Below are 23,537 nucleotides of genomic sequence, written 5' to 3' on the forward strand. Positions count from 1 at the left end.
CTAGCCTAAAAGTAAAAACCGAACCTGAAACTGAAAACAGTCATTGATCTTATTCTTCTCACCTCCTCCTCCTCCTCCTCCTCCTCCTCCTCCTCCTCCTCCTCCACCACCGCCACCTCCACCGCCACCTCCACCATTTCCTCCCCCGTTGCCTCCTCCACCTCCATTGCATTTGTAGAGTAGATTCATTCGCTTGATATCAAGGACACTTGGTCCATCTCTTTGTCCTATTGTTACCTAGTAATGATTTAAATTCAAGAATAACATGTTTGTATGGAATGCTCAAATTTAAGTCTTCTGCTTTTGTCTTATGCTCTTTGGTACCTTGGAAACTAATTTTTCGACTAACCCATGCAATTCACGGTCAGAAGTACATAATTAAAAAAATCATAGTTAATAGAGGGAAATGATTATGAAACTCGACAAAGGTCTTTGTTGAATGTTTTTTTCGCGTTTTTGGCCTTGACCGTGCACAAAACACAATAGCTGTTTACTACTGACCGAGGAACTAACCAATGGAAACGTTGTGAACGCAAAACAAAAGATTGTGCACGGTCGTAGACCTTCCAACATAAATCTTGGCATCTTTGTTTGCTCTTTTGATGTTTGCCGGGCTTCATAACCATTCCCCCCTCTATTAACTACGAAAAAAATAAATATTTGTCATCAACTTAAACTCCTGGATAGCGTTCTTTGAATTCATTTATACAATTCAACTCGTGGTGCACAGGAAGAGGTTGGTTGGTAAACCGTTGAAGGATTCTCTCCGTTTCACATTGCGCTTGTGAACGGGTTTTGTCTAAAAAACGAAGCTAAAATAATATTTTCAAACCCGTCAATGATGTAATATATAAATTTTGGAACAACATTTGTACTAAGTTTTGTTAACATCTGATCTCGCATTGTTATTTCTTTGATTTAACAAAACGTTTGCAATTGAGTGTAGTCAACAAGTATATGTACTCACGTCTCCTTGTTTGGGTGTTATGGTTGGCTGACCGTTTTTGCTGAAAGCAGACTCTTCAAAGTGCATTAAGCTTTTGTAGTCATAAGGAACTCCAAGTGAGTCAATTCTAGAGGGACCATACTTGGCGAAATTGATCTTTTCAGCTGAATTTGAAAATACGAAAAACAAATATGTCAGTAAAAATTCTTGTAATCTTACCTACAATAAAAAGCTTGTTAAAGATATTTTAGTGGGAGGCACGGAGTCCTGGCCGGGGACATTGCGTTGTGTTCTTGGGCAAGACACTGTACTCTCACAGTGCCTTCTTCTACCAGGTGCAGAAATGGGTACCGGCGACTTGAATGCTAGGGGTAACCCTGCCATGGACTGACATCCCATCCAGGGGGGAGTAGAAATACTCTCGGTCGCTATATGCTACAGAAACCGGAGATAAGCGCCGGCTTGACTCGTATGCAGACTTTACCTTTACCTTATAGATATTTTAAGGGCTTTAAAAAAAAATGATAAAAGTTTTCCTCTCCTTTGTCTGTACAGTCGACCCTCTCCATAAGGACACCTCTCTAATATGGACAATTTCTTATGTACCGACAAAATTCTCACACATTTCCTCTAAAAAAACGGTTATAATACAGACCCTCTCTAAAACGGACAACGGACACTAAACCGCGGCCCTAGGGAGCGAATTCATACAAATTTAACCTCTTTATGACGGACACAACGGGGACCAGGTGTCGATAATTTGCGATATGTATCATTTCCTGTCGACAGTTACACAAACATTGACATTTTAACATTCAGCGATACCAATACCAGAACATGTCAAAATCTTAGTTTTCAAAACTTACATTTACAAATGCAGATACAATACAGTGTAATCGAAAATACTGTGTAGACTTCAGGTGACGTCATCATAGTGACCACTCCAATACGGACACCTCTCTGATACGGACACTTCGCTCTGTCCCTTCGGTGTCCGTATTAGAGAGTTTCGATTGTACTCAGTTTCCGAATTCTCCACGCTTTTACATTGAAGGAATAGGCGATTTGCATGATGGCGTCATTTGGCAACAAGTTACCAGAGTCCTTTTCGTTTTTTTGTCTTTTCTTTTCTTGGTTTTTGTTGTTGTTGTTGTTGTTGTTGTTTTTTGTTTTTGTTTTTGTTTCTTTTGTTTTTTTGTTTTTGTCTTTTTTGTTTTTGTCTTTTTTGTTTTGTTTTGTTTTGTTTTGTTTTTATCTCGTGTTAATTGGCGCAATTGTCTTTTAAACCCAAGAGTGGTTTAAAAATTTGAATAATAAAGGAACAACGAAATGAATTCTGGTATTTGTGGTCAAATGACGACCTCGCGCAAGTGTGCTATTCCTACGCCTCCAGGCCTCTCCCGGGTTCGGGGTTTTGGGGAGGGCGGGGGAGACGTCGTACAACTGCTCTAGCGTCGGTCTCTAGAACAGTGGCGATGATGTGCAAAGATCGCTTTTACTTACTGAATTGAATTACAATTATTTATCACACTTACATTCAACAATGTTGTTCCAGTTGATAGTTACATACTCATCGCGATCAGGCCTTGACTGTTCATGGTAAAACCCAAGTGCATGAGCTTCAAAAAGAAAACGTCGAACTATTGTTGAAACACAGGGCAGAAGAAAAGAACAAAGAGGACTTTTAGCGTGTAATCAGTATTTTCTCTCACCAATTTCGTGTGCTACATGGCCAGCACTCCAGCAATGTGGAGCGAGGGAAATATACTGCTTATCACCCGTCCGACCAACTTCCGAGAAACAGCTGCGATCAGATTGCAAAAAAAAAAAATTAAAAAGTTAGAAAAATTCAAATTGCCTTTTTATAGTGTAATAGCGTAAAGAAGCTATATTAGTATTGCAAGTGGTTTAATGCAGCTGTATTAGTATCGTAAATAATGTAAAGAAGCTGTGTTAGTACCGTAAATAGTGTGAAGTAGTTGTGTAATTATTGTAAACTACGTAAAGTAGCTTTATAAGTATTGCAAGTAGTGAAACGTAGCTGTGTTTTCAAAGTTTTTTCAGTAGATGTATTGTAATGTCAGTTGTGTATTGTAATTAATGTAGGTAGCTGTATTTGTATAAAAATAAGAGTTTATTATTAAAAAGAAGTTAAAACGGTTTAATTCTCTCACACTAGATACAGTCATACAGTTTATTTACAGGCATTATTTACTGGTGTTACTGGCGTTAACAACTTACACTACCCGCGTATAGTGTAGGTTAATCGAGGCGGGCATTGTAAGCAGAATTAAAATTTATGCTTGTTACATGCCTTCCACCAATGAAGAAATAAATGAAGGCCTTCTCAGTCGTTCTTTCCTTGAATGTGATGCATGTGTCACTACTCCACTGCTTCATTCCATCATTAATTGCCTCTGAAGTTAGTGGATCGTCCTCTGACAAATTTAACAAAACGATGTTTAAGTTGATAGTTATTTGGACTTAGTATGCGACGTAGTGATTTTTCTTTTTTTTTTCGAAAACAGCAATGTTTGATAAAGTTATCAGTATTCACAAAATAGACTCCATTAGACCAGATCGACTACTGCCTGAAGCAGGCGTGCAAACGGTTACATGCATGCACGAACGAAGGGAGTCGGAGCTATTTTGGCGAAAATAACTCCTGAGTGGTCCATAGGTAGCAGACCGTATCATAAAAAAAAGAAGGAACTTATATGAACCAATCAGATTGCTCCCCTACATCACTGAGCAGTACGCCGCGTGTAATGACATTTTGTGTATCCATTTAATGGGAATATTTACTTAGCTGTTTCTCTATCGAAAATGGCACGATCCCGCTGGGCCAAAGATAATACTTTGAAGTTGCGCGGCCGACTGCCAAATTGACGTCCCTTCCTTGTTCGGCGGCTTCTCGTTGCGCTGGAGTAAACACCATATCACCTTCAAACAGTCTGATGGCTTCAATACTGATGATTCGCCCTAAATAATACGGTATGCCGTTAGTTGAGAGTTTGTTGATGACAAAGCCTAAAGGATAGCTTCGTTTTGTCAAACGACACTTAGACCTCGTGCACACTACGCCGGGGGAAGGCTTCACTCTGAAAACGCATCAAATGTTTTCCGTCCACATTACGCCGAAAGAATTTGACAACGCAACAGTCATCGGTCATTTTGGATTTGTGTTTGAACAAAACTCGGTGATGCCATCGTTTCCGGAGAGGTTCCGTTTTAAAAATGTTTTTCGTCTACACAAAAACGAAAAGCCGGCGTTTTCCAATTCATCGGGTTTGAAGAGCGTTTTGGAAGAGCTTCGTTTTCGTGACGGATTAGTGTGGACGGTGGGCTTAAACGTAGAAATAAAGTTCGGTTTTCAGACTCCTTCGGCGTAGTGTGGACGGGGATTAAAATCATGGAAGAATATGTTAAGTTACCAGTATGCCTATCCGTGTCAGGCGTTATATTCACATATATGACCTTGACGAAATGATTCAAATTATCACCGGACTCTCTTTAAACTTTTTTAATACTGCCTATTAAATTATTTTGAAGCGGTAATTGCATTAGGAACTAATAAAGCACTAAGAACTAAGTACGATAAAATTACTGAATACGTTCCGACGGAATTACCAAATCAAAGGATATTTCAATACGTATGATAATTGCATGTTGATAAAAGTTGGCAATCTTTACGTCTGTAGTTTTAAGCTGTTCTTTCAGTCTTTATGTGATCATACCTGTAACTAGTAGTAGTAGCCTATATGTAAAGTTTAAGACAGGAAAACGATGCGCCATTTTTCGATCTAGTAGCTGTTTAAAATCAAGGAGGAACTCACGGTCTGAATTGATATGTAACCCTTACCACATGTCCCAAAACAAACAAGAGTTCCCAAAGTGCGGGGTTTTTATATAGAAAAAAAAAACTGTCAAATAACTAAATAGAGGGTTGTCTTTCAGGAGGCTCTATTACATCCATATATTTGCCTTTAGATTATAAGGATTTACCTTTGCTAAAGCTCTTTTGTTGAATTGTTTTTATTTCTATATTAAAAGTAAACAGAGCTGGCATATGAACAAACGCGTCAACATGAAAAAGACATGAAAAGCAACAAAAATTAGTCGTAGCCGTGAGTTTTCAGCGATCCCTAAACTGGAATACCAAAGATATTTCCATTGATAAAAAGTGTAATTCGTATATTTTAAATGTAAAAAAAAAAAACTTTTTTTCCACTTTTTCGTTTTCGTTTAATCTTTAAAGTTTAGCTAAATTTCGATAAAATGAATTACACTATTTGGCGTTTGAATGTCATGACGTTATTGTAACGTTTGGCAAAGGCCAAATTTTGCGAGCACTTTTAAATAGAATGGGACCATTCGATACCCCTAATGCTGGATTTTTCTCCCGGTCGTAGAGGGCAAAATTAAGCCGCTTTATTCTTTCAAATTATTTCTGTCCATTATTGAGATAAACTGTTGCCCGTTTCTGAGAAACACTTCTCTAGAGGATAACATGGCATATTTTGGACAAATTGTTCATTGTGAGAGATGGAAACTCTTATATGCCTAGAGTAAAATTTATTTGGCGGAAAAAACCAGATGCCTGGCGAGAGAGACCTGGATTCAAACTCACGACACCCAGATCTCATGGAAGGTGTCGACTCTCGGTGGCATTTAGGTTTACTACTCCGTCATTTGAAGCTTGTCAACAAATACGATCATTTATAGACGCAATTATGTACACAACTTAAGCAGTTGTCAAATAACCCGGCGTTATTTTCATAACTGTTGGTGCAAAATGAGTAATGAACAACGAATTTTACTATCCTGCCGAACTGTCAGATGCACAACTACTTCAGCCACCAACGTATACTCCGAGAGCACTGAAAGAAAGTCAACACTCTTCACAAAAAAGTGGTCTCGTGATAAAATGCTTATTGACTGACTGAGATCGGGCCGGACGGGAAAATATTTTCCTGTCCAGCCCTCAAACTCATTTAATAAGTACATAATCCTACCGCTGTATTGTAGTTAAAAATACATTTCATTTATATCAGCTCTAAATAGCTTAATGATTTGTGAGATGAAGTATTGTAATTAATTTCCAGTCTTGCTGACGTACAGGTTAAAAGCTCCACGAAACTTCAAGTTATGGCTAAACTATCCTTACTGATGATATCATTGGTTTATCTAAACTTGTTTTCTTTCGTCTCCTTGGTGTGTCTAGTTTTTGTCTAAACGATCCCGTAAACCCAAACAGGTTTACAATTATGGTATTTAACTGGAAACCTTCGAGCTAATATTTTCAGTAGAATCAGCAGATGTGTTGACGGTAAAAGCAGAGAAGCAGAGCTCGAAAGTACAACAGCCATTCACATTCCTGATACAACACACGAGAGAGCATTGGTCCCCCCCCCCTTGCGTGAGCGGGTTAGCCATGCTCCAACTGCCTAACAATATTATTTGAGAAATAAAAAACATTCACCGCGTTTCTATCGAGTTTTAGTAGCCACTCAGGTGTTCTCTATTGGAAATCCGCGAATCTGATTGGTTCTCTCATCGTTTGCTATTTAAGCAACAGACCACTCTTTCTATGGGTTTACCGGCACAATAAACCCCTCAGGATATTGCGAGACCTGGCCCCGGTTGTTCGAAAGCCGATTAAAATAACCCGAGGTTAGCGGTTAATCTGCGATTAAATTTCTTTTTCCCGGGATAACTAATCGAGGTATAAAATGGTGTTCCTGAAAACAGATTTAATCTTCGATTAACTATCCTTCGATTTAAACTCGGATTAAGCCGGTAAGCGCTGGTATAAGGTCCCAGTGGGGTTAGCAAGGGTCACCAATGCTCTCCCCGTAAATGCTGAGAAATGCCTTTCCGTCTAATATAGGCTCTGCCAGCGAAGTCATATGTCGCACGTCCTCGTTTTCGTAGCCCCTGGTAATGCTAGCAGTAGCTAGCAACTGAGCGACAGTGGCAAAAGGCGAGTGTTCGGCGCCTTCAAATAACCGGAATCTGTGACTAAGGGAAGGAAAACCCCGACAGAAAAACCCTGGCCCTCCAGGTTGGGGGTTGGGCGTGAGGCCAATCACCTCACCCCATAAAGCATTGTGATTACGGAAACTGGAATCTCGATGTATACAGGCTACAATGGGTGTAGTACAACGACATGCCGGACCCCAGACGATGCCTTTGTTAGCTGGGTTGACGGAAGTATGACGACTATGGGTGAAAGCCGAAAGGGGGCCCATCCTCCGAACAGCTCGTTGGCAAACCCCAAAACTAAGGTAAAGGTGGGATGTTGGAATGTAACGGAAACGGGGTCGACCGCGCGAGACTTGGAGAAGGACTGTCGAAAGGGAGCTGGAAAAGGAAGGTTTAAGAACATGGGCAGCAGCAGCATCGACTGCGGAGGACAGAACAGCCTGGAGGCAGAGAGCTTACGGCCCAATTCTCCACTTGGAGAACGGATAAATGATGATGAAGCCGGTAAAACCGGTCCGCGGTGGGAGAAAATGATGTAGCGCTAGGGGAGGGAAGAGATAATCGACAGCTCCTACAAAATTCATACGAACTTTAACTTGTCGTTGAATAAGGAGAAGAAAAAGAAAGCCCAAGTTTTGCATCTCAACTTTATTTCCTTTCTATAAGAATCAATAAAAATGCTTCAATTAAAATTAGAGTTGTGATAAAAAAAATCTGTGCAAGATAAACGCTGGGCGAAGCTTACTGAATCATCAGTGAATCAGCCGGAAATTTAGTAAGCTCTTGAAAACACTTACCGGTCTAATTTTCAGCCTTGCTTCTTTGTAATTTAGAAATTCACAATAGCCTCTATTCGGATGGTCTAATAAAGTAAGTTTGGCTAGGGGGAAATACTAGAAAAGAGGAAAGCCATCAACTAAGCAAAGAAGCGAAAACGGAGATTTATTATCTTAATTCTGCCGAATGTGATAAACAAATTTTTGAAGAACAAGTAAGGTCGCTTTAACTCCACTACTGATCTTTCATTTTACATAAGAGCGGCTAGTAAGCGACGATTTCTACCTCTGAGAGCAGAAATGTTGAAATTTCTTGCTTTCCCCCCGTCGTGTAAAAAAATTCTGCGGATCACCGAACAGCGGTCCGTCCGTGTTGTGAAAAATCGCGGGAAAACCGGACGCGGGATGACTCGTCCGTGAGAGAATAGTAACATCAATGCTGGAAAATTCGTAAGGTAGCCCGAATTGTTTTTCTTCCCTTACCGGGCCCGGCATTACAGCAAAATCAACAAACTGTAAGCTCGACATTTTAATTTGTTTGTCCGCTTTTTCATCCGATTAGCGAGTTAATCCACCTCACCAGGTGTGTTAAATTTAACCCTTAGTTTAATCCTTGGATAGTACTAATCGCACTTCGAGGAACAGAATTTAATCGAAGGATGAATTAATTCCGTGGATTAGGAAGATTTAATCGTGGGTTAGCGCTAATCGGCTTTCGAACAACCGAGGCCAGGAGAAAAGCTTCTCGAGTTTTGATTTTGATTTTCGCTTTCTGGCCTTTCCACACCAAAGGCCGACATTAGGTCAAAGTTGGGGAAATTTTCATCACCCTCTTCGGCCATTACGTGTGTTTAACGGTACAATTAAACATGGGTTTGGCAACTCTTTTGACCAAGCAAAGCGCGCGTAGTATCTCAGTTATTTTGAGCTGATAGACAACGATCGCGTGCGCGCTGCTTTTGAAACTGAAAATCATCTTTAAATTAGGCTTAAAAATACACAAAATTGTAGGTTTTGTGCTGTAATCGTTTTGAGAGTGTCCACTAAAACAATTAGACCACTCGCCTTCGTTTTCTATGAGCGATAGTCAACTCGGTTACGTCTGTATTTGCTCATAGAAAACTCGGGCTCGTAGTTAGAAATCTCGAGGTCATAATCTTATTGATAATCAGCGTTCGTGTTTTCTTTGGGCTGTTTTCTAAAAAGTGTTGCAAAAATGTTGTGTAATTTCAAACAGAACATAAAATTTCTAAGCCTGAAAAGATATTTGTAAGCTGGAAAAAACTCGATGCATGCTTGTTTAAAATCTGTAAGCTTGTAAAATTATTGAAAAAGAGAGAAATCAAACAAACAGAAAAGATAATAATTTCATGGACGAAAATCAGAAATCCGAATGTTCGGGAAATACGTTTTTTTCGGATTTTGTGTCTATAATTTCGCATCACCCTTTGCAGGTAATTAAAAACAACTCGCAATTTAAAGTTCAAAAAGGCATTTTTGATATATTTGTCTCTAGCCTTTTTTAAATTTGATTTGGACTGGATTTTGGCGCTATATAAATGAATTCATTGGTTATTGGTCACAGGCAATTCTGGATTAAGGTTTTCTAAAAGAAAAACTATTTTGCGTGAATTAAGAAAAAATACACTTGACAGTTTCTGAGTCTAATAGATAAACATGAAAAGTTGGTAGCACGTCTGAAAAAATTATCTAGTTTTGGTTATAATAGACTTGGTGTACTCATCGGTTTTTTTGTTCTACTTTTTCTCGCCATGGTTTTAGGATTTCGTTAAGTAATTTCTCACTAGCAGGGCTTTTATGTTAACTGTAATACGTTGTCGGGGAGATTTTAAAAGCTGTCTGAGAAAATTGTTATTTAATTCTATTCAGACAAAAGCGTACAAAAGCGTTTTGAAAAATATATTATTCAGTAACCTTTGCCCGTCCTGTTTTAAATGAGACGAGCAGGAAAAAGGTCTGCTTATTTCGGTCTAGTTCAATGAGTTAGATGCAAACGGACAACGTCTGAAAAAGCACTTCATTATTCCACCATTAAAACAAACGACCAATATTAATCAAACAAGTTTCATGAGCTCTGAATAATAAAGTACGGCACACGGGAACTGCACTGACTTTCTAACACCAGACTGAGTTTTTTTTTTAATCTAAATATTTTATTCCCAACCAGAGCATTACTTTTTAAAGTAGTTTCTTTTTTGTTATCAAAAATTTACTCTCTTCCAGACATATTCAACTGGACCAAATTGACCCTGAGGAACCGCGACTTACATGTAATTAAATGGAAACATTTACTCCTTGCCACGATTGTCATAAGATTTCAGTTGGTCATTCGTCCTGCGATAAGCCTTGAATCTCTTGAAAAACTGACGTTTTTCACACTCGGCGTTCTGTTTAGTTCATCAATAACACTCTTTAGAGTATTCTTCTTAAAACCTTCCTATTTGTAAACTCGGCTCGGAGGGCTGGTTCACCCGAAGCGTAGTCCGTCATGACTGATTTGAGTACGGAAGATATGCGTTCACTGCCGTTTAAGCTCGTAATTTTATGTTTTAATTTAATCCTAGACCCATTCGGCAATAAGTTCCGCATACTGCTCAGTGGTCTGTCCCGAGGCGGACTGGGTGAATAGGCTCAGTACCTCTATGTAAAAAAAAGTTGCTAATCTTTGTTCATTCGTTTGTGAGATTCGCACTCTCCATATTTTCCTGTCCCAATCCATATGTCGCTCTCTCTCGCTGGTTCTCTCTTTCGCCCTGCTCAGAAAGGGAACTTCGTTCGAGATTTCGTTCGCGGCTGAATCCCACACAGGTTCCGTCTCGGAACCGTTTGGTTGATGTACTCTGGCACAACCAGTAAATGGCGGTTAGAAGGACGGAAGTAACCGTGATAATCCACGTGATAAGCACTGGTAAATGTAAAGCAGCGATATCCACGGCTAAGTCCAGAATCGATAGCGTGAACGCCACCATAAATGAGAATATTATCAAGGTCCAACATGGCGTGAGTTTTTGGGAATTGAGCGCCTCTCGTATTGCCGGCATTTTGCAGTGTGACACAGTTCCGCAGAATTCTATTGCATTCGTGTGGGTTGAGGAATCACAAAAAGCCGCAACACTAACAGCTGAGGAACTTTGGGCAACTCTGAAGTTCCTTGCTTAACGCAGTCGAACTATCATATTAAACGTGTCAAAATATTGAAGGAAAACCCTTACTCGTGCTTTGAGTTCACAACAAAGCTTAATTTGAATATAATTTACATTTTATCTACGCCACAAAAAAGTGAATTCTTTATTTGCCTAACACGTGCTTTGCTAATAATGAAGTGTCAATGTACACCATATTTTAAGCCGCTGAAAGTGATACCTTTGTGTTCGCAAGTTAAGTTTTTTCCCTTAATTGCCTCGGGGTTCAATAACTGCCAAAGTACAATTCGAGACGATCAAGAAAAAAATTAAGTTGCAGATTAAAATTGTATTGTATCTAAAAGATTCTCAATAATTAATTAATTCACCCTCACTGATTTTGTCGCCTTCTACCAACTTCGCCTTCGAACGAAAGTCACTGATTTTTGTCGTTGATAATAGTTGTGGTGAGACAGCCTTGTCTTAGAAAATGACACAGGAATTGCATTGTTAATAAAATACACATTTGGCCATAATTTGATATCCAACTTTACCAATAAACTATTAATCAACGTGCTGAGTTTTAAGACGAATGTCTTTCCTTTTTCATTTAATGTTATAGTGTGCTCACGGCAATGGACCTAAAGTGCAGGCAATTCTTAAATGAAAGCCGGGAAAACAAGGCACGTTTGAAACTGTGGAAAGAGTGAACGCTCCAATCCTTTCCATTCACCCGCAATAATGTTTCCATTTTGCTTTTTAAAATATATTTTTTGCTCAATTTGAGTATATTTCAAAGCTAGCCGTCCAGCATTTTTATCTATGCAAATTCTACTTTGTGAAACCATCAAATTCCCCTAAAAATTCACATTAACGATTATGAAATGGTCTCAAAATTTCGCAATCTTGCCAGTTATGTTCCAAGCTAATTTTTCATGATTGACAAGTTGTCGTGACAGGGCCTAAAAATCTTAAGAGTGCTTGTATGCCACGAAGTACCTCGAAAAGAATTGAGCGTTTTTTTTTTAGTACAAACACTTTGATTTCGCCGATATTTGAATGACAATACAGATACACCCTAAGCCTCACATTCATGCGAAAAATTCTTTGTCTGGACACATAAGCAAACGGACTCGCAAGTTGAAAACTTGGGTGTACTTGCGAGTCCGTTTGGCTAGTGCTTTAGCATGTATAAAGTATTGTTATTCACGTTTGGGCGCCATTTATGCAAAGTGTGTATCCTTGGACTTAAATGGCCTTTTTACACTGGGCAATTTTTCTTTCACTTGTTTCCCAATCTTGTTGATTACGCATGCCTTTCCTGGTTAAAGCTTTATTTTTGTTTGCTGCGTGAACATTACCGCGGTCGATTTTTTTTTTTTTCACAACTTGCCTGGATATTTTGTTTATAAATGGCCAACTTTTGCATGGTAGATTCGCAGTGAGACCTTGCACCAGCCCACGTTCTCTCCTTTTCAAGCTGAAAAGGTCACATGCGTAGCTCAGATAAACTGCCTCATCTCCAGGCGTTTTAACGCTTTAAAACATTGTGGGGCTGAAGCCGCTACCAAAATAACCTGCGATCAGGCGTTCTTTTTTAACAGCAGGAGGAAGGAGAAAAAAATTAAAGAACGCGGTCTGTTTTTTCCTCTTCCCTCGTTCGCAAAAACCAGGAGCCATAATCGGGGACGGAGACCGTAAGCGCGCGCCATTTCTAGTATTGGGGTTGTCCCCATGATATGGGACAATAATTCTATTTTTAGAACAAATTGCGCCATCGCCTGCGGCACACGCGCGTACATGGTGCGAGGATTTTTGCGGATGTCGCGCGGGGGAAATGGCATCTGAAATTCCCGAAATTTTTCATGTTTTTGGCCCACAACTCAGCGCGTTTACGTCTGTTGGAATTTTGCTTAAGTATTTTCGTCGTAAGCTGCTCCAGTTTGAGTGAAGTAAGACAGTGTCGAATTTAGGTATGTTCCGCTGTAAGCTTATATATATCGCTGACCAAGTTGTGTTCCGACGGATGCTTCTTTTACATGAGCTGTATATTACTCCACTTTAAATTTCACATATGTTGAAGGTTAACCGCTCTTCCATTACACAGCAAAAAACTAGCTGGATCTATTTAGATATAGCTGAGCTTCAGGACTTCATAGTTTCCTAGTTCCTCTTGCCACACGCTTGCGAGGAATTTGTCAGTCTATCGCGACCGAAAAGTAAAACAAAATAATTGCTAGTTTGAGTTTCGCTTGAATTGTAAGCAACGCTTGATGTTTCATCAAGGCCCAATAACTTTACGTCCGTAGATACTGCTCAGTTTTATTCGTGTAAAAATCCAGTAAATTCTCTGTTGTCGATGAATGAGAGCGCCCGCCGATGCGTGTTTTGTACAGTCAGTAAACATGACAAATTGTACTTCCGCTGCACTTTCGTGTGAAAGCGTACATCGAACTCAAACAATAACTCTACAGTTTTTAAATATGTTTAAGATTGATAAATGTTTGAGAACATATTAAAAGCTATGCTGAAAATATGTGAATAAAGCAGAAATAATCAGTAAAGTTACGATGACGCTTTCTTTAATCAACTTGGAATAGCGATTTCGATTTGGTTGATCGAGTTATCAAAACTCCTTGTCTATTTTCATTTTCGCAGTGTAAAACTTCACTATGCTTATGTTGAAGAAACACACATGATGTTAGTAGCCTTTTTTGCGTTCGTGAAATTTGTTACAGCATCTCAGCACAAAAGATAACGAAAGAAATCTTTGTCAAGATTTGTTGACAACTGAAAACACCGACTCGGACTTGAAAGTGCACGAGCTGTACTATGCAAATGAGCTAATTGTACGCGTCAGACTTTCCTTTCAAAAACTTTTGCAAACTCACCAAACAAGCAGAAACAATAAGAAACCATCAAAACAGGTTTTTGTTATGACGAACCATTGTCTGAAAAACTGACAAATTAACCAGAGTAGAGAGCTTTCTTGCTATATTCTTAAGTCAGAACAAACACAAAAACATACGCGTAAGCTTACAACTAGCGTGAGCAGATCTTATTATTCCTTCCCAGCGCGAGATTGAAGTCTTGTTTTCGACCCTGAAAAACCCACCTTTTCCGTTAGCTCAGAGCATAAAACTACATATAAGCGCCCTGGCTCGTATTCCCTGCCTTATTCCCTGCCATCGCTGTGAAAAATACGCAAGAGAATCTCTCAGCTCTCACCATTTGATCACACAACGTGACAACATCCACGCGAGAGCCCCTGACATGTGCGTGAATACGCGCGGATGTATGACGTCAGGATGGCGCAATTTGTTCTAAAAATAGAAAAATTGTCCCATATCATAGGTGCGCGCGAATCCCGAGACTTGCGGTCTCCGTCCCTGATTATGGCTCCTGCAAAAACTAAATAAAAAAGAACGCCTGATCGGTGAGTATGATATTGATATTTCCAGTTAGCGGGCATCACATATTAATTGATTAGTCCGCGGTTCTAAAGAACACCAAGTAACAAATGCGCTGCTTGACTTTGAAAATCGATATTATTGAGGCCGGCTCGAGTCTCTCGGTCGATAGGGACGATCGAAAAAGCAGGCAAGCGAGAGAAAAAGTGCGGGGCTAAGGAGAGCAAAAGGAAAAGGGAATGGCTCGTGTTTCTTTCACCCGATTGTTTTGTCGATCGTCAACAAACCCGTGCTGTGAAGTTTATGGTTGGGAAATGATGCGAATTAGCTATAGGTATGGTCTAGTTATATCGCTCGGTTAAGACGTTTTCAGCAAATAGAGTTATTGGGTTGCAGTTTTCTGGGTAGACAATTTGAACTTTGGTGTTTTTCTTTTCAAAATCACCCACCTCAACCCCTCCCCCCCCCCCCCCCCCCAACCCCTCAAACGTGAAATGGTCCGCCCCTCACACTGCATGGTCACACTTTCACTCGGCAGGAAACATACCGTGCGATGTAACCGACGCAAGGAGAAGTTGTATCATAGTCGCGTCTGTGTTACGATGAGTTAATTTTCTAATCCATAATTATTTCGTCTAAAAGATCTGCTTAGTATAGCATTAAAAGCGAAAAGTGATTGAAATCATGGTTTCCATTCTGGACGTAGACGAGACGGTAATCTAGATGTAACCCAAATAGTTTTACAAACAACAGTACTTCCAAAGCCGGATAGGTATACAAACAACGACCAGCTTTATATTTGATTTGATTTGATTTGATTTTGACCATAACCCTAAGTGGGTATAAGGCCAGACATTCTCCCTTGCCATGTCACACGGTCACGAGCAGCCACTGTTGCCTCGCTCCATGAGCCAAAACCCAATGCTGTTCTTTCTTTTTCTGCGGTTCTCCGCCAAGTCTCTTTCGGTCTGCCACGACTTCGTCTTCCCTCTGGGGCCCATGTTAATGCTGTCTTGGGATGTTTATTTGGATCCATTCTGAGAGCGTGGCCGATGAACTTCCAGCGCTGCCGGAAGATTTGCTAACTGATGGTACTGATGTTAGCCCGCTTTCGAATCTCCTCATTTGATATTTTCATAGGCCAATAGATCTTCATAAGCCTTCTCAGACTTTTATGTAGAAATACGTCTAGTTTGGTCGCATCTCTTTTAGTCATACGCCATGTTTCACAACCGTATAACAGACTAGCTATAACGTTGGACTTAAAGATCTTCAGCTTAGTTTTCAATTTCAGTTGACTGCTCTTCCATATGTTTCTAAACTTGCTGAAAGCTGCTCTGGCTTTTCCAAGTCTGCTTTTGATGTCTTCATCTGAGCCCCCCTCCTGGGTCACTGTTCCTCCTAGATAAACAACTTTCGACACCGTTTCCAGTTCTTTTCCATCGATCCGGACCTTTCTGCCTGCGGTGTTGTTCCAGCACATCATTATGGTCTTTGCTGTGTTTACCTTGAGGCCCGTCATTTTTGCATAAGGTCCCAGGTTGCTGGTTGCTGGTCGTCAGCAAAGTCAAGATCTTCTAGGAAGTTGTTGAACTTCCATCTGATGCCTGTGTTCCCATGTTTGGTGGTCTTTCTCATAACCCAGTCCACAACAAGCAGGAAAAGAAACCCAGACATACAACGACCCTGTTTAACACCGGTTTTGATCTCGAACCAATCGTACACACCTGACCCATCAATTACAGCGCATTCAATCCCACTGTACATCACTTTCACCATCTTCACAATCTTCTCAGGAATGCCGTAGCTCCTAATAATCCTCCATAGTACGGAACGATCTACAGAATCAAATGCTTTCTCGAAGTCGACAAAGCAGACAAAGGTTAGCGTTCTATTCAATACACTGTTCAATGATATTGCGCAGTATAAATATTTGTTCCGTTGTACCGCGGCCCTTCCTGAAACCTGCCTGTTCTTGACGCAATTTATTATCAATTCCATCCCGTATTCGTGTAATTATGATTCTGCCTAGAACTTTTGTTGCAACCACCATAAGCGTTATGCCTCTCCAATTGTTGCATTCGGTGAGATCGCCTTTCTTTGTTAGTTTCACTATCAATCCCCGTTGCCAGTCCTCCGGTATTTGTTGTTGCTCCCACACCTTATGCAAGAGGTAGAGTAAGACATCCACAGATGTTTCCAAATCTGCCTTTAGAATCTCAACGGTCAAACTATCAACCCCCCCAGTAGTTCCGTTCTTAATCTCCTTGAAGGCTGCATAGATTTCAGCCTTTGTTGGTGCATCAACACCAATAATTGCTTCAGATTCAGGAATTACATCCTCGTCACCAAACTCTCCTGTATCTTCAGGTGCTGGACGATTCAAGAATTAAAGGAAATGTTCCTTCCATCGTTTTTGAATTTCGTCTTGTTTTGTCACGGGGGGGGGGGGGGGTACTTTGGGAATTTCTAGGTGTGGATGAGCCGCTGGGACCCTGGAACCCTTAGCCTATACCAGAGCCAGTTCAGCTGAATTTTGCTACCCTATACTAGAGTAAACTCCCCAAATCCCCCCATCTATCGACACTATTGCGGCTGATTTGCGTAAATTTAAACTTGTCGATTTGATTTTTTTATATTTTTGAGCGGCAATTCCTGGTTTCCTTAGTCTAGATAAAATCTTCAACCAACTAGTCAGTTTTGGGAATAATGATACTCTATTCTAGACCCAAACGCTCTGATTTATATACCCAATCCTAGAGTAAACTGCTTGAAAACCATACCCTTCACAGCGGCACGTACCTATATAGCCCATATATGGCAGTGCCCCCCCGGGTTTTGTCAGCAGCACTCCCTCTTTGCTCTTTATCATATCCATGTCTTGCCCTTCTTGGTTGATAGTTTCCTGGTAGCGTCATAAACTGTTTTAAGGTGGCCCTGCTCTGCAGCTTTCTGTGCTTCCTCGGCGACCTTCTCTACCCAGTCATTCTTGTCTTTCTTGAGCTGTTTCTTTATCTCCTTGTTTTTGGTTGAATATGCATTTCTGAGCTGCTCCCTGACCCTTTCTGATCTGGTGGAATCCACTTTCCTTTTCAACTCTCTCCTGTCATCTATTTTTTTCCAGCTTTCAGCACTGATCCATGGTTTATTTGACCTTCACTGAAACCCCAGAACCTTTTCAGCTGTTTTTTGGTAAGTTTGCTTGATCTTCTTCCAGTCATTTTCCACATCTTGAGCATAATCATCACTGTTATTGGCCTCATCATCTGCCAGATAGCTAAATCTGTTCCGAAGTTCGATTTTAAAACTCTGCGCCACCTCAGGCACTTTGAGCTCGGCGGTGTTGTACTTCCTTAATCTGTTTTTGTTCTTCTCAACTCTACACAGCCGCAACTTGATCTTTGCGATGACTAGGTGGTGATCGCTGTTGACATCGGCTCCACGAAATGCACGGGTGTCTAGTACTGATCTTCTAAACTTTCCACACACGGCTACATGATCGATCTGGTTCTTGGTGCGGGCGTCTGTTGATACCCATGTGTGCTTGTGGATATCCTTATGGGGAAACAGAGTGGTTGTGATGACCATATAGTTGCTTGCGCACAGTTCGACGAAGCGTTCCCCATTTTCTAACCTCTCCCCATGCAGTCCGTGGTGGCCCACCACTCCTTCTTCACCATCTTGTTGATCTCCAACCATTCCAATCCCCCATCAGGATCACTATATCATGTTTTGGGATTTTGTCAAGGACTTTTTGCACCTGCTCATAGAAGACACCTTTTGCCTCTTCCTCGGCGTCGTTTGTGGGAGCATACACTTGGACAATGCTAGTTCCGATATAACGCGAGTTGAACCGTGCTGTGATAATTCGATCATTCACAGGTGACCAAGAAATTAAACAGCTGGCTGCCTTCCTGCTCAACAACATGGCTACACCGCTCAAGTGTGCATCATCGTCCCTTCCTGAGTACAGCAACGTTTCGCCTGTTTGTACCCTTATCCGCCCGAAACCAGCCCATCTGCATTCACTGATTCCCAGTACATCGATGTCGTATTTCCTCATCTCTCTTGCAACAACTGCTGTTTTCTCTATTCGGTACATCGTTCGGACGTTCCCCGTTCCTATCTCCATAATAGATTTGGGTGTAGCCAACGACTGTATCGGAGAACACGCTTCCTTTCGGCTTACACCTGTTCCCGTCATCAACCCATCCTCCCATGTGATAAAATTATCATTTGGAGTTAGGCAAGTAGTTGTGCTGTTCCCCATGTAACATTGCTTGTTAGAATTTCCGGTTTCCGTAATCGATAATTTTTTACGGGATTGGGGAATTGGCCCCATTCCCAACGCCCAACCTGGAGGGCCTGGGTTTTCTGTCAGGGTGTCCTTCCCTTAGCCACAATACCCCGTTATTTGAAAGGCGCCGGATACCCACCTTTCGCCGTTGTTGCATTACCGGGGTTATGACGAGGACATGCGACAGCCGACTTGGTGGCAGAGCCTTTGACACGGTGGGCATTTCCTGGCATTTGCGAAGTACACCTGGTGGCCCCAGAGCACTCCACCAGGGCCCCTTACCACCCTTCAACCCCGCTCTATATTTGCATGACCATAAATTCATACAGTGATGCAAAAGCTTTTGTAAACTAAAACTAAAACAGCAATGATTATATCGTGAACATATATTAAGGTTATGATATAGCAATCAAGTTACATCGGTTTGATTTGAAAGAAGAGTATTGCGTAGATCAAATAAAGATGAAATGAATTTTGCTAATTAATGATTTGTAGAGGTCATAACATCACCGACGACTTGTAACGGAGATAATTGATCAAAAGGCGGAACAATATTTTAAATTTTCCTATAAAATTCATCTCTTAGAATAGATTATTTAATGCAATATGTATACATAGGTATATGTTCTGAGATTTAACGATAGTAATAGGTCTGATAGAAGTAGTAAAAGATAATAAAAGCACTTAAGGTGGCCGAACACAGTTTTCAAGAGCCTATGCTTAATTCACCATTACTTTTAAGCTATTTATGCTTTGGCGCTCGTTTTTTGCAAGAGTCAAGGTTAACCACAGAAAAGTTTATTCTCGCATTTTGGCTAAGGTGTGTGCTGTTGCCACGGCAACGGGGCTGGTTAAAAACAAGGCTTAAAAAATGGTTTTTGTTTATTTAAAGAAAATCCAGTCGTTAGATTTTTTTCATCTTTTGCCCACTACGAATTGACATTAAATCCCTTCTGTCTACACTGTTCTAATAAAATTTTGACATAGGCGATTTCCGTAATTCGCCGTAAATCGTTTTCACCGCCTGTTCTGTATTATTAAAAATTCCCTATGTCAAAATTCAGATTTTTTGCGATAGATCATTCACGTGGTTTCTGAACTATTTTTTTGCCAAATTTCTTGAAATTCTAACGACTGGATCGTCAGAAATCCGCAAGTTTCTGCAAAAGCAATCGGTCTCAATTTTTTGAGCAACTGCGCATGCGCTGCATTTAACTGGGTTCTTTCGGTAACAAAGAGAAAGCTGAGAATTGCTGGTTTCTTTGCGTCGTTACCTTTTCTAACATATCTTTGTAATAAAAGACTAAAGTCATCAATACACTACGTTCAATAATAGAGAAAAAATAGCACAGATAGTGCGGATGTTGAATGAATGAAATGATCGCTCTTTGCAATCCTTGTGCGCGCGCTCAATTGCATCAGCAAAAGCGCGCGCGAAAACTGTGTTCGGCCACCTTAACTAATCCACTATGGGTAAAAAGACCTTAAAACGAGGTAGCTGACGTGTTAGTGTCGAACTAGAGTTGAAATAACAGCTACATCTGAAATTTACAATTCCAGAAACTGGTTCGTATTTATTAGACTATAATTTTAGACTATTATTTTAGACTATAAAGTGATCTAGCTGAATGAGTAGAAATAAAGTTGTTGCTGTTGTTGTTGTTGTTGTTGTTGTTGTAAAAGTCATTCAATTCGGGTCCGAATTAACCCGAGTACGGATCAACGCATTTTTCCGAAATATTCTTCTTGTAGAATCCCGCCTGTTTTTCGGAATTCAACTTGAATACGTCACGTGTACGTAATACTCTTGCATACTTCAGGCGTACGTCACGTTTTGCGTGTGCCTTGTCGGAAACCTCGATTTGAATACTTCACGTCACGGTTCTCTTGAATAGTCCAGGCGTACATCACGTAATACGTGCGTCTTGCCGGATAACTCGATTTGAACACTTCACGTGTCTATGCTTGATCCTGCAAGTCCCAGTTGTTCAGAGCGTGGATAACGCTATCCACTTGATAAATCACTATCCAGTGGATAGTGTGGTTTATTTTGTTAACAGTTATCCACTGGATAGGGAAATGTCCAGTACAGTGGATAACGTTATCCACTTTGAACAGCCTGGCCGTGGTGTTCACCACGTATGGAATTGTAACGTGTCTTGTCGTTTCGCTAACGATTAAGTTCTTTTAAGATATCAGTTTCAGTTATTTTTGGACGAACTTTGGTCTGAGGTGACATATGCCGAAGTACAACCTACGTTTTCCTAACACTGTAGCCCTTTTTCTTTTTTTCCTAGTTTAGAAGTTCGAGCTCCGCATAAACTGAAAACGATCCTATCATTTTTCCCATTCAGGTTAAACAAATTTGTCTTCGCCATTGCGATTTCCGAGTGAAGCAACAGAGATCGTGATGGAATTACTGATATATGCCGGTCAAGGTAAGTATCATGACCTTCCTCTTGACTGTGCGTGATTATTCTGTGGCAATGGTACATTTTCATGTCCAGGCATGACCCATGATTAAAATAAAACCCATATATGCTCTCTTACTCGATTTCATTTCACTAAACGCAGTCGAACGAAGTACTGTATGTGTTAAAGGCTCAACGCGTCAGCCGTCAGCAGTTTAAAATGCTTCTTGCTCTTCTTCTGTGTGTGTCGCTGTTGCAGGGGTTAGTCTGCCCACAAGATTCGGTGACAACACAGAAACAAAATCACATAGATCCGAAAACGACTCAGTCTTGTAACATTAACAACTACAACAGCTTCTATGCAGGACCAAACAAGAAGTTTGAGAATCTTATGCTAAACGTAAAAAGGCAATTGGACGAGATTCAAATGGAGCTCAGGAACTTGACCAAGAAAGGTGACGACAAATTGAAAGGTAAAAACTTGATCTGTGATTCTTTCCAAATGAGAGAAAATGTGTAAAGACATGTGATGATCCTCGAAGTACACCACTCAAGCAGTTTTGAAAAAGAAAATTCAAAAGAACATGTTTAGGTAAATAAAATATGGCAGGTATTTGGTCCTTTACAGTCCGCTATGGCGGAGGCTTCCTCAGCGAATTCCTTTCCTTCTTCAATCAAAATTTATCCGGGGACATGTACCGTAGTAGACAAAGCCAATTAATAAACACCCCTAATCAACAATATAATTAAAGCACGATCAATAATACAGCAAAAGAAAAAAATGAAACATTGCATATAGCACTGTTGGAGGGAGATAAGTTAGCCTTTGTGATGTAGCTTACCTCCCGTTATGGACAGTCCTAGTCCATGCATTTTTGGCCCTCTCGTCGTCACGCAACGCTAGAGTCGTTGCGCGACAGAGAGAGGTCCAGAATTCAACCTACGATCAGGTATTCTATTTCCCCTTCCCCCCTTCGCCAAAAAAATAAATGAATGCCTGATCGCAGGCTTTCTAGAGCTGGACTACGATTATCCGTATTTTATGAGGTACAGCGCTAAACGAAGCCACCTTGATACTTACTTTAATTTCTGGGGGAAAAAAAATCACATTCTGGCTTCTGCTGGAAATCAGAACAACTAAAGAAGAGACTTTGAGACTTTTTGAAACATGATGGTTTTAAACTTAACTATCGACTTAGTAGGATCAATTAACAGAAAACGCAAATTCCCTCTCAGTCTGTTCGTGATATCTCATTGCCATGTGCATGGAAGCTTTTTTCCGATTCCCAGTGTACTTATTGCCGTTAACACGCTGATCTTTAGATTACCACAAGAACTGTGCTGAGCTGTACAAATCTGGCGAAAGAATCAGCGGTGTTTACACAATCGACCCTGATGGTTCAGGTGCCTTTGATGTGTTCTGTGACCAAACAACAGCCGGTGGGGGGTGGACAGTGTTCCAAAAGAGAATAGACGGCTCCGTTGATTTCTATCGCGACTGGGCAGAGTACAAGAGTGGCTTTGGAAATCTCAATGGCGAGTTTTGGTTGGGGCTGCACAAAATCTACCGCCTGACTAACAGTGAAAGATACCAGCTCCGTGTTGACCTGGAAGATATAGAGGGCAAAACAGCCTACGCAGAATATGACATGTTTGCCATTACAAGCGAGAGGACTAAGTACCAGTTGAGTGTCGGAAAGTATTCAGGTTCGTTGCTTGCCCGGTTGCTTGTTACAAATTTCATCGAGATGTTCTTGATTATCTCTCTGATCCTCATGATTTTCTTAACCAGGAGTACTGAATCGTACATCAGTAATATGAGAAAATTGACGATTTTCTAATAATTTGTCTGCAATTAATCTATATTGATTGTAGCGAGATATCGATTCAACGAAGGAGATCTGACAGCTTTGATCCATTCGTTCCAAATTTATTAGCTGGTGAATTTATATTTTTATAGACATGTTAAAGAATGTATGTGTTTGAGACCCAGTCCAGACAACGCTGAAGAAACTTGAAAACGGCGTTCACACTCTGAAAACGCATCCGTCCACGCCGTCCACGCCGTCCACGCTACGCGTACACTAGAGAAATTTAAAAACGCAACAATTGATGGTTTCGTGAATGTGTAAGAAGGAAAACGCAGGGAAATCAGCATGATCATGGTGACGTCATCGTTTTGGAAAAGCTTCGTTTTCCAAATGTTTACCGTTCACGCAGGAGCTATTATGACTCCTGGTCCACACTAAAACGCAAAGCCGGCTTTTTCAAATACCTCCAGTTTGACGAGCGTTTTCGAAAAGCTTCATTTTCGTGAAGGATTGGTGCTGGTGAATGGTAGGTCCAACCGTAGAAGTAAAGCTGCATTTTTAAATTTCTCCGGCGTAGTCCCGGACGGGACCTGAGACCTAGAGACAGGACCATTTTACAATCATCTTCCTGCTTTTGAAGCTCATGATAGTTATGGTTGCCAAAATTAAAAGTTATTCCGGTTTAACTGAAACTACCACGATATCTGCCTTTCTCATAAAATAAAATAAAATAAAATAAAATAAGTAAATTTATTGAA

At 40.6% G+C, this 23,537-nt stretch overlaps 6 protein-coding genes across 6 annotated transcripts in view; 1 reads left to right on the plus strand and 5 right to left on the minus strand.

Annotated features, from left to right (window-relative positions):
* LOC149118726 (zinc metalloproteinase nas-13-like) lies at window positions 1-2,779 on the minus strand (the record flags this gene model as incomplete). The annotated part of the gene is made up of 4 exons (XM_089289920.1): window positions 1-237; window positions 968-1,110; window positions 2,482-2,565; window positions 2,659-2,779. Coding segments are annotated over 4 exons (585 nt in total), but the record flags the coding sequence as incomplete, so codon positions are not given.
* Window positions 2,780-3,131: 352 nt separating this feature from the next.
* LOC149118727 (astacin-like metalloprotease toxin 1) lies at window positions 3,132-4,808 on the minus strand. Its single transcript, XM_089271812.1, has 3 exons — window positions 4,684-4,808; window positions 3,752-3,928; window positions 3,132-3,384 (listed from the first exon to the last, which is right to left on the minus strand). The coding sequence occupies exons 1-3, from the start codon at window positions 4,739-4,741 to the stop codon at window positions 3,209-3,211; spliced, it is 411 nt and encodes a 136-aa protein (XP_089127938.1). The 5' UTR covers window positions 4,742-4,808; the 3' UTR covers window positions 3,132-3,208.
* Window positions 4,809-15,341: 10,533 nt separating this feature from the next.
* LOC149118728 (uncharacterized) lies at window positions 15,342-15,782 on the minus strand. Its single transcript, XM_089289990.1, has one exon. The coding sequence runs from the start codon at window positions 15,780-15,782 to the stop codon at window positions 15,342-15,344; it is 441 nt and encodes a 146-aa protein (XP_089146116.1).
* Window positions 15,779-17,848, minus strand: LOC149118729 (uncharacterized). Its single transcript, XM_089290048.1, has 4 exons — window positions 17,435-17,848; window positions 17,146-17,278; window positions 16,230-16,633; window positions 15,779-16,117 (listed from the first exon to the last, which is right to left on the minus strand). Exons 1-4 carry the CDS (start codon window positions 17,846-17,848, stop codon window positions 15,779-15,781), a joined length of 1,290 nt encoding a protein of 429 aa, XP_089146174.1.
* A 69-nt stretch (window positions 17,849-17,917) lies between these two features.
* LOC149118730 (protein CFDP2-like) lies at window positions 17,918-18,602 on the minus strand. The gene has a single exon (XM_089282712.1). The coding sequence runs from the start codon at window positions 18,600-18,602 to the stop codon at window positions 17,934-17,936; it is 669 nt and encodes a 222-aa protein (XP_089138838.1). The 3' UTR covers window positions 17,918-17,933.
* Window positions 18,603-21,066: 2,464 nt separating this feature from the next.
* LOC110053685 (microfibril-associated glycoprotein 4-like) overlaps window positions 21,067-23,537 on the plus strand; it is a 4,674-nt gene continuing 2,203 nt past the window's right edge. The window contains exons 1-2 of the mRNA XM_020759947.2: window positions 21,067-21,441; window positions 22,292-22,675. Coding sequence (XP_020615606.2) covers window positions 21,189-21,441; window positions 22,292-22,675 — 637 coding nt within the window. The 5' untranslated portion in view covers window positions 21,067-21,188. The remainder of the gene's footprint in view (window positions 21,442-22,291; window positions 22,676-23,537) is intronic.

This window comes from Orbicella faveolata, unplaced genomic scaffold, assembly GCF_042242905.1.
Source record: "Orbicella faveolata isolate gen_17 unplaced genomic scaffold, um_ofav_v1 contig_1, whole genome shotgun sequence".
Lineage (NCBI taxonomy): Eukaryota > Metazoa > Cnidaria > Anthozoa > Scleractinia > Merulinidae > Orbicella > Orbicella faveolata.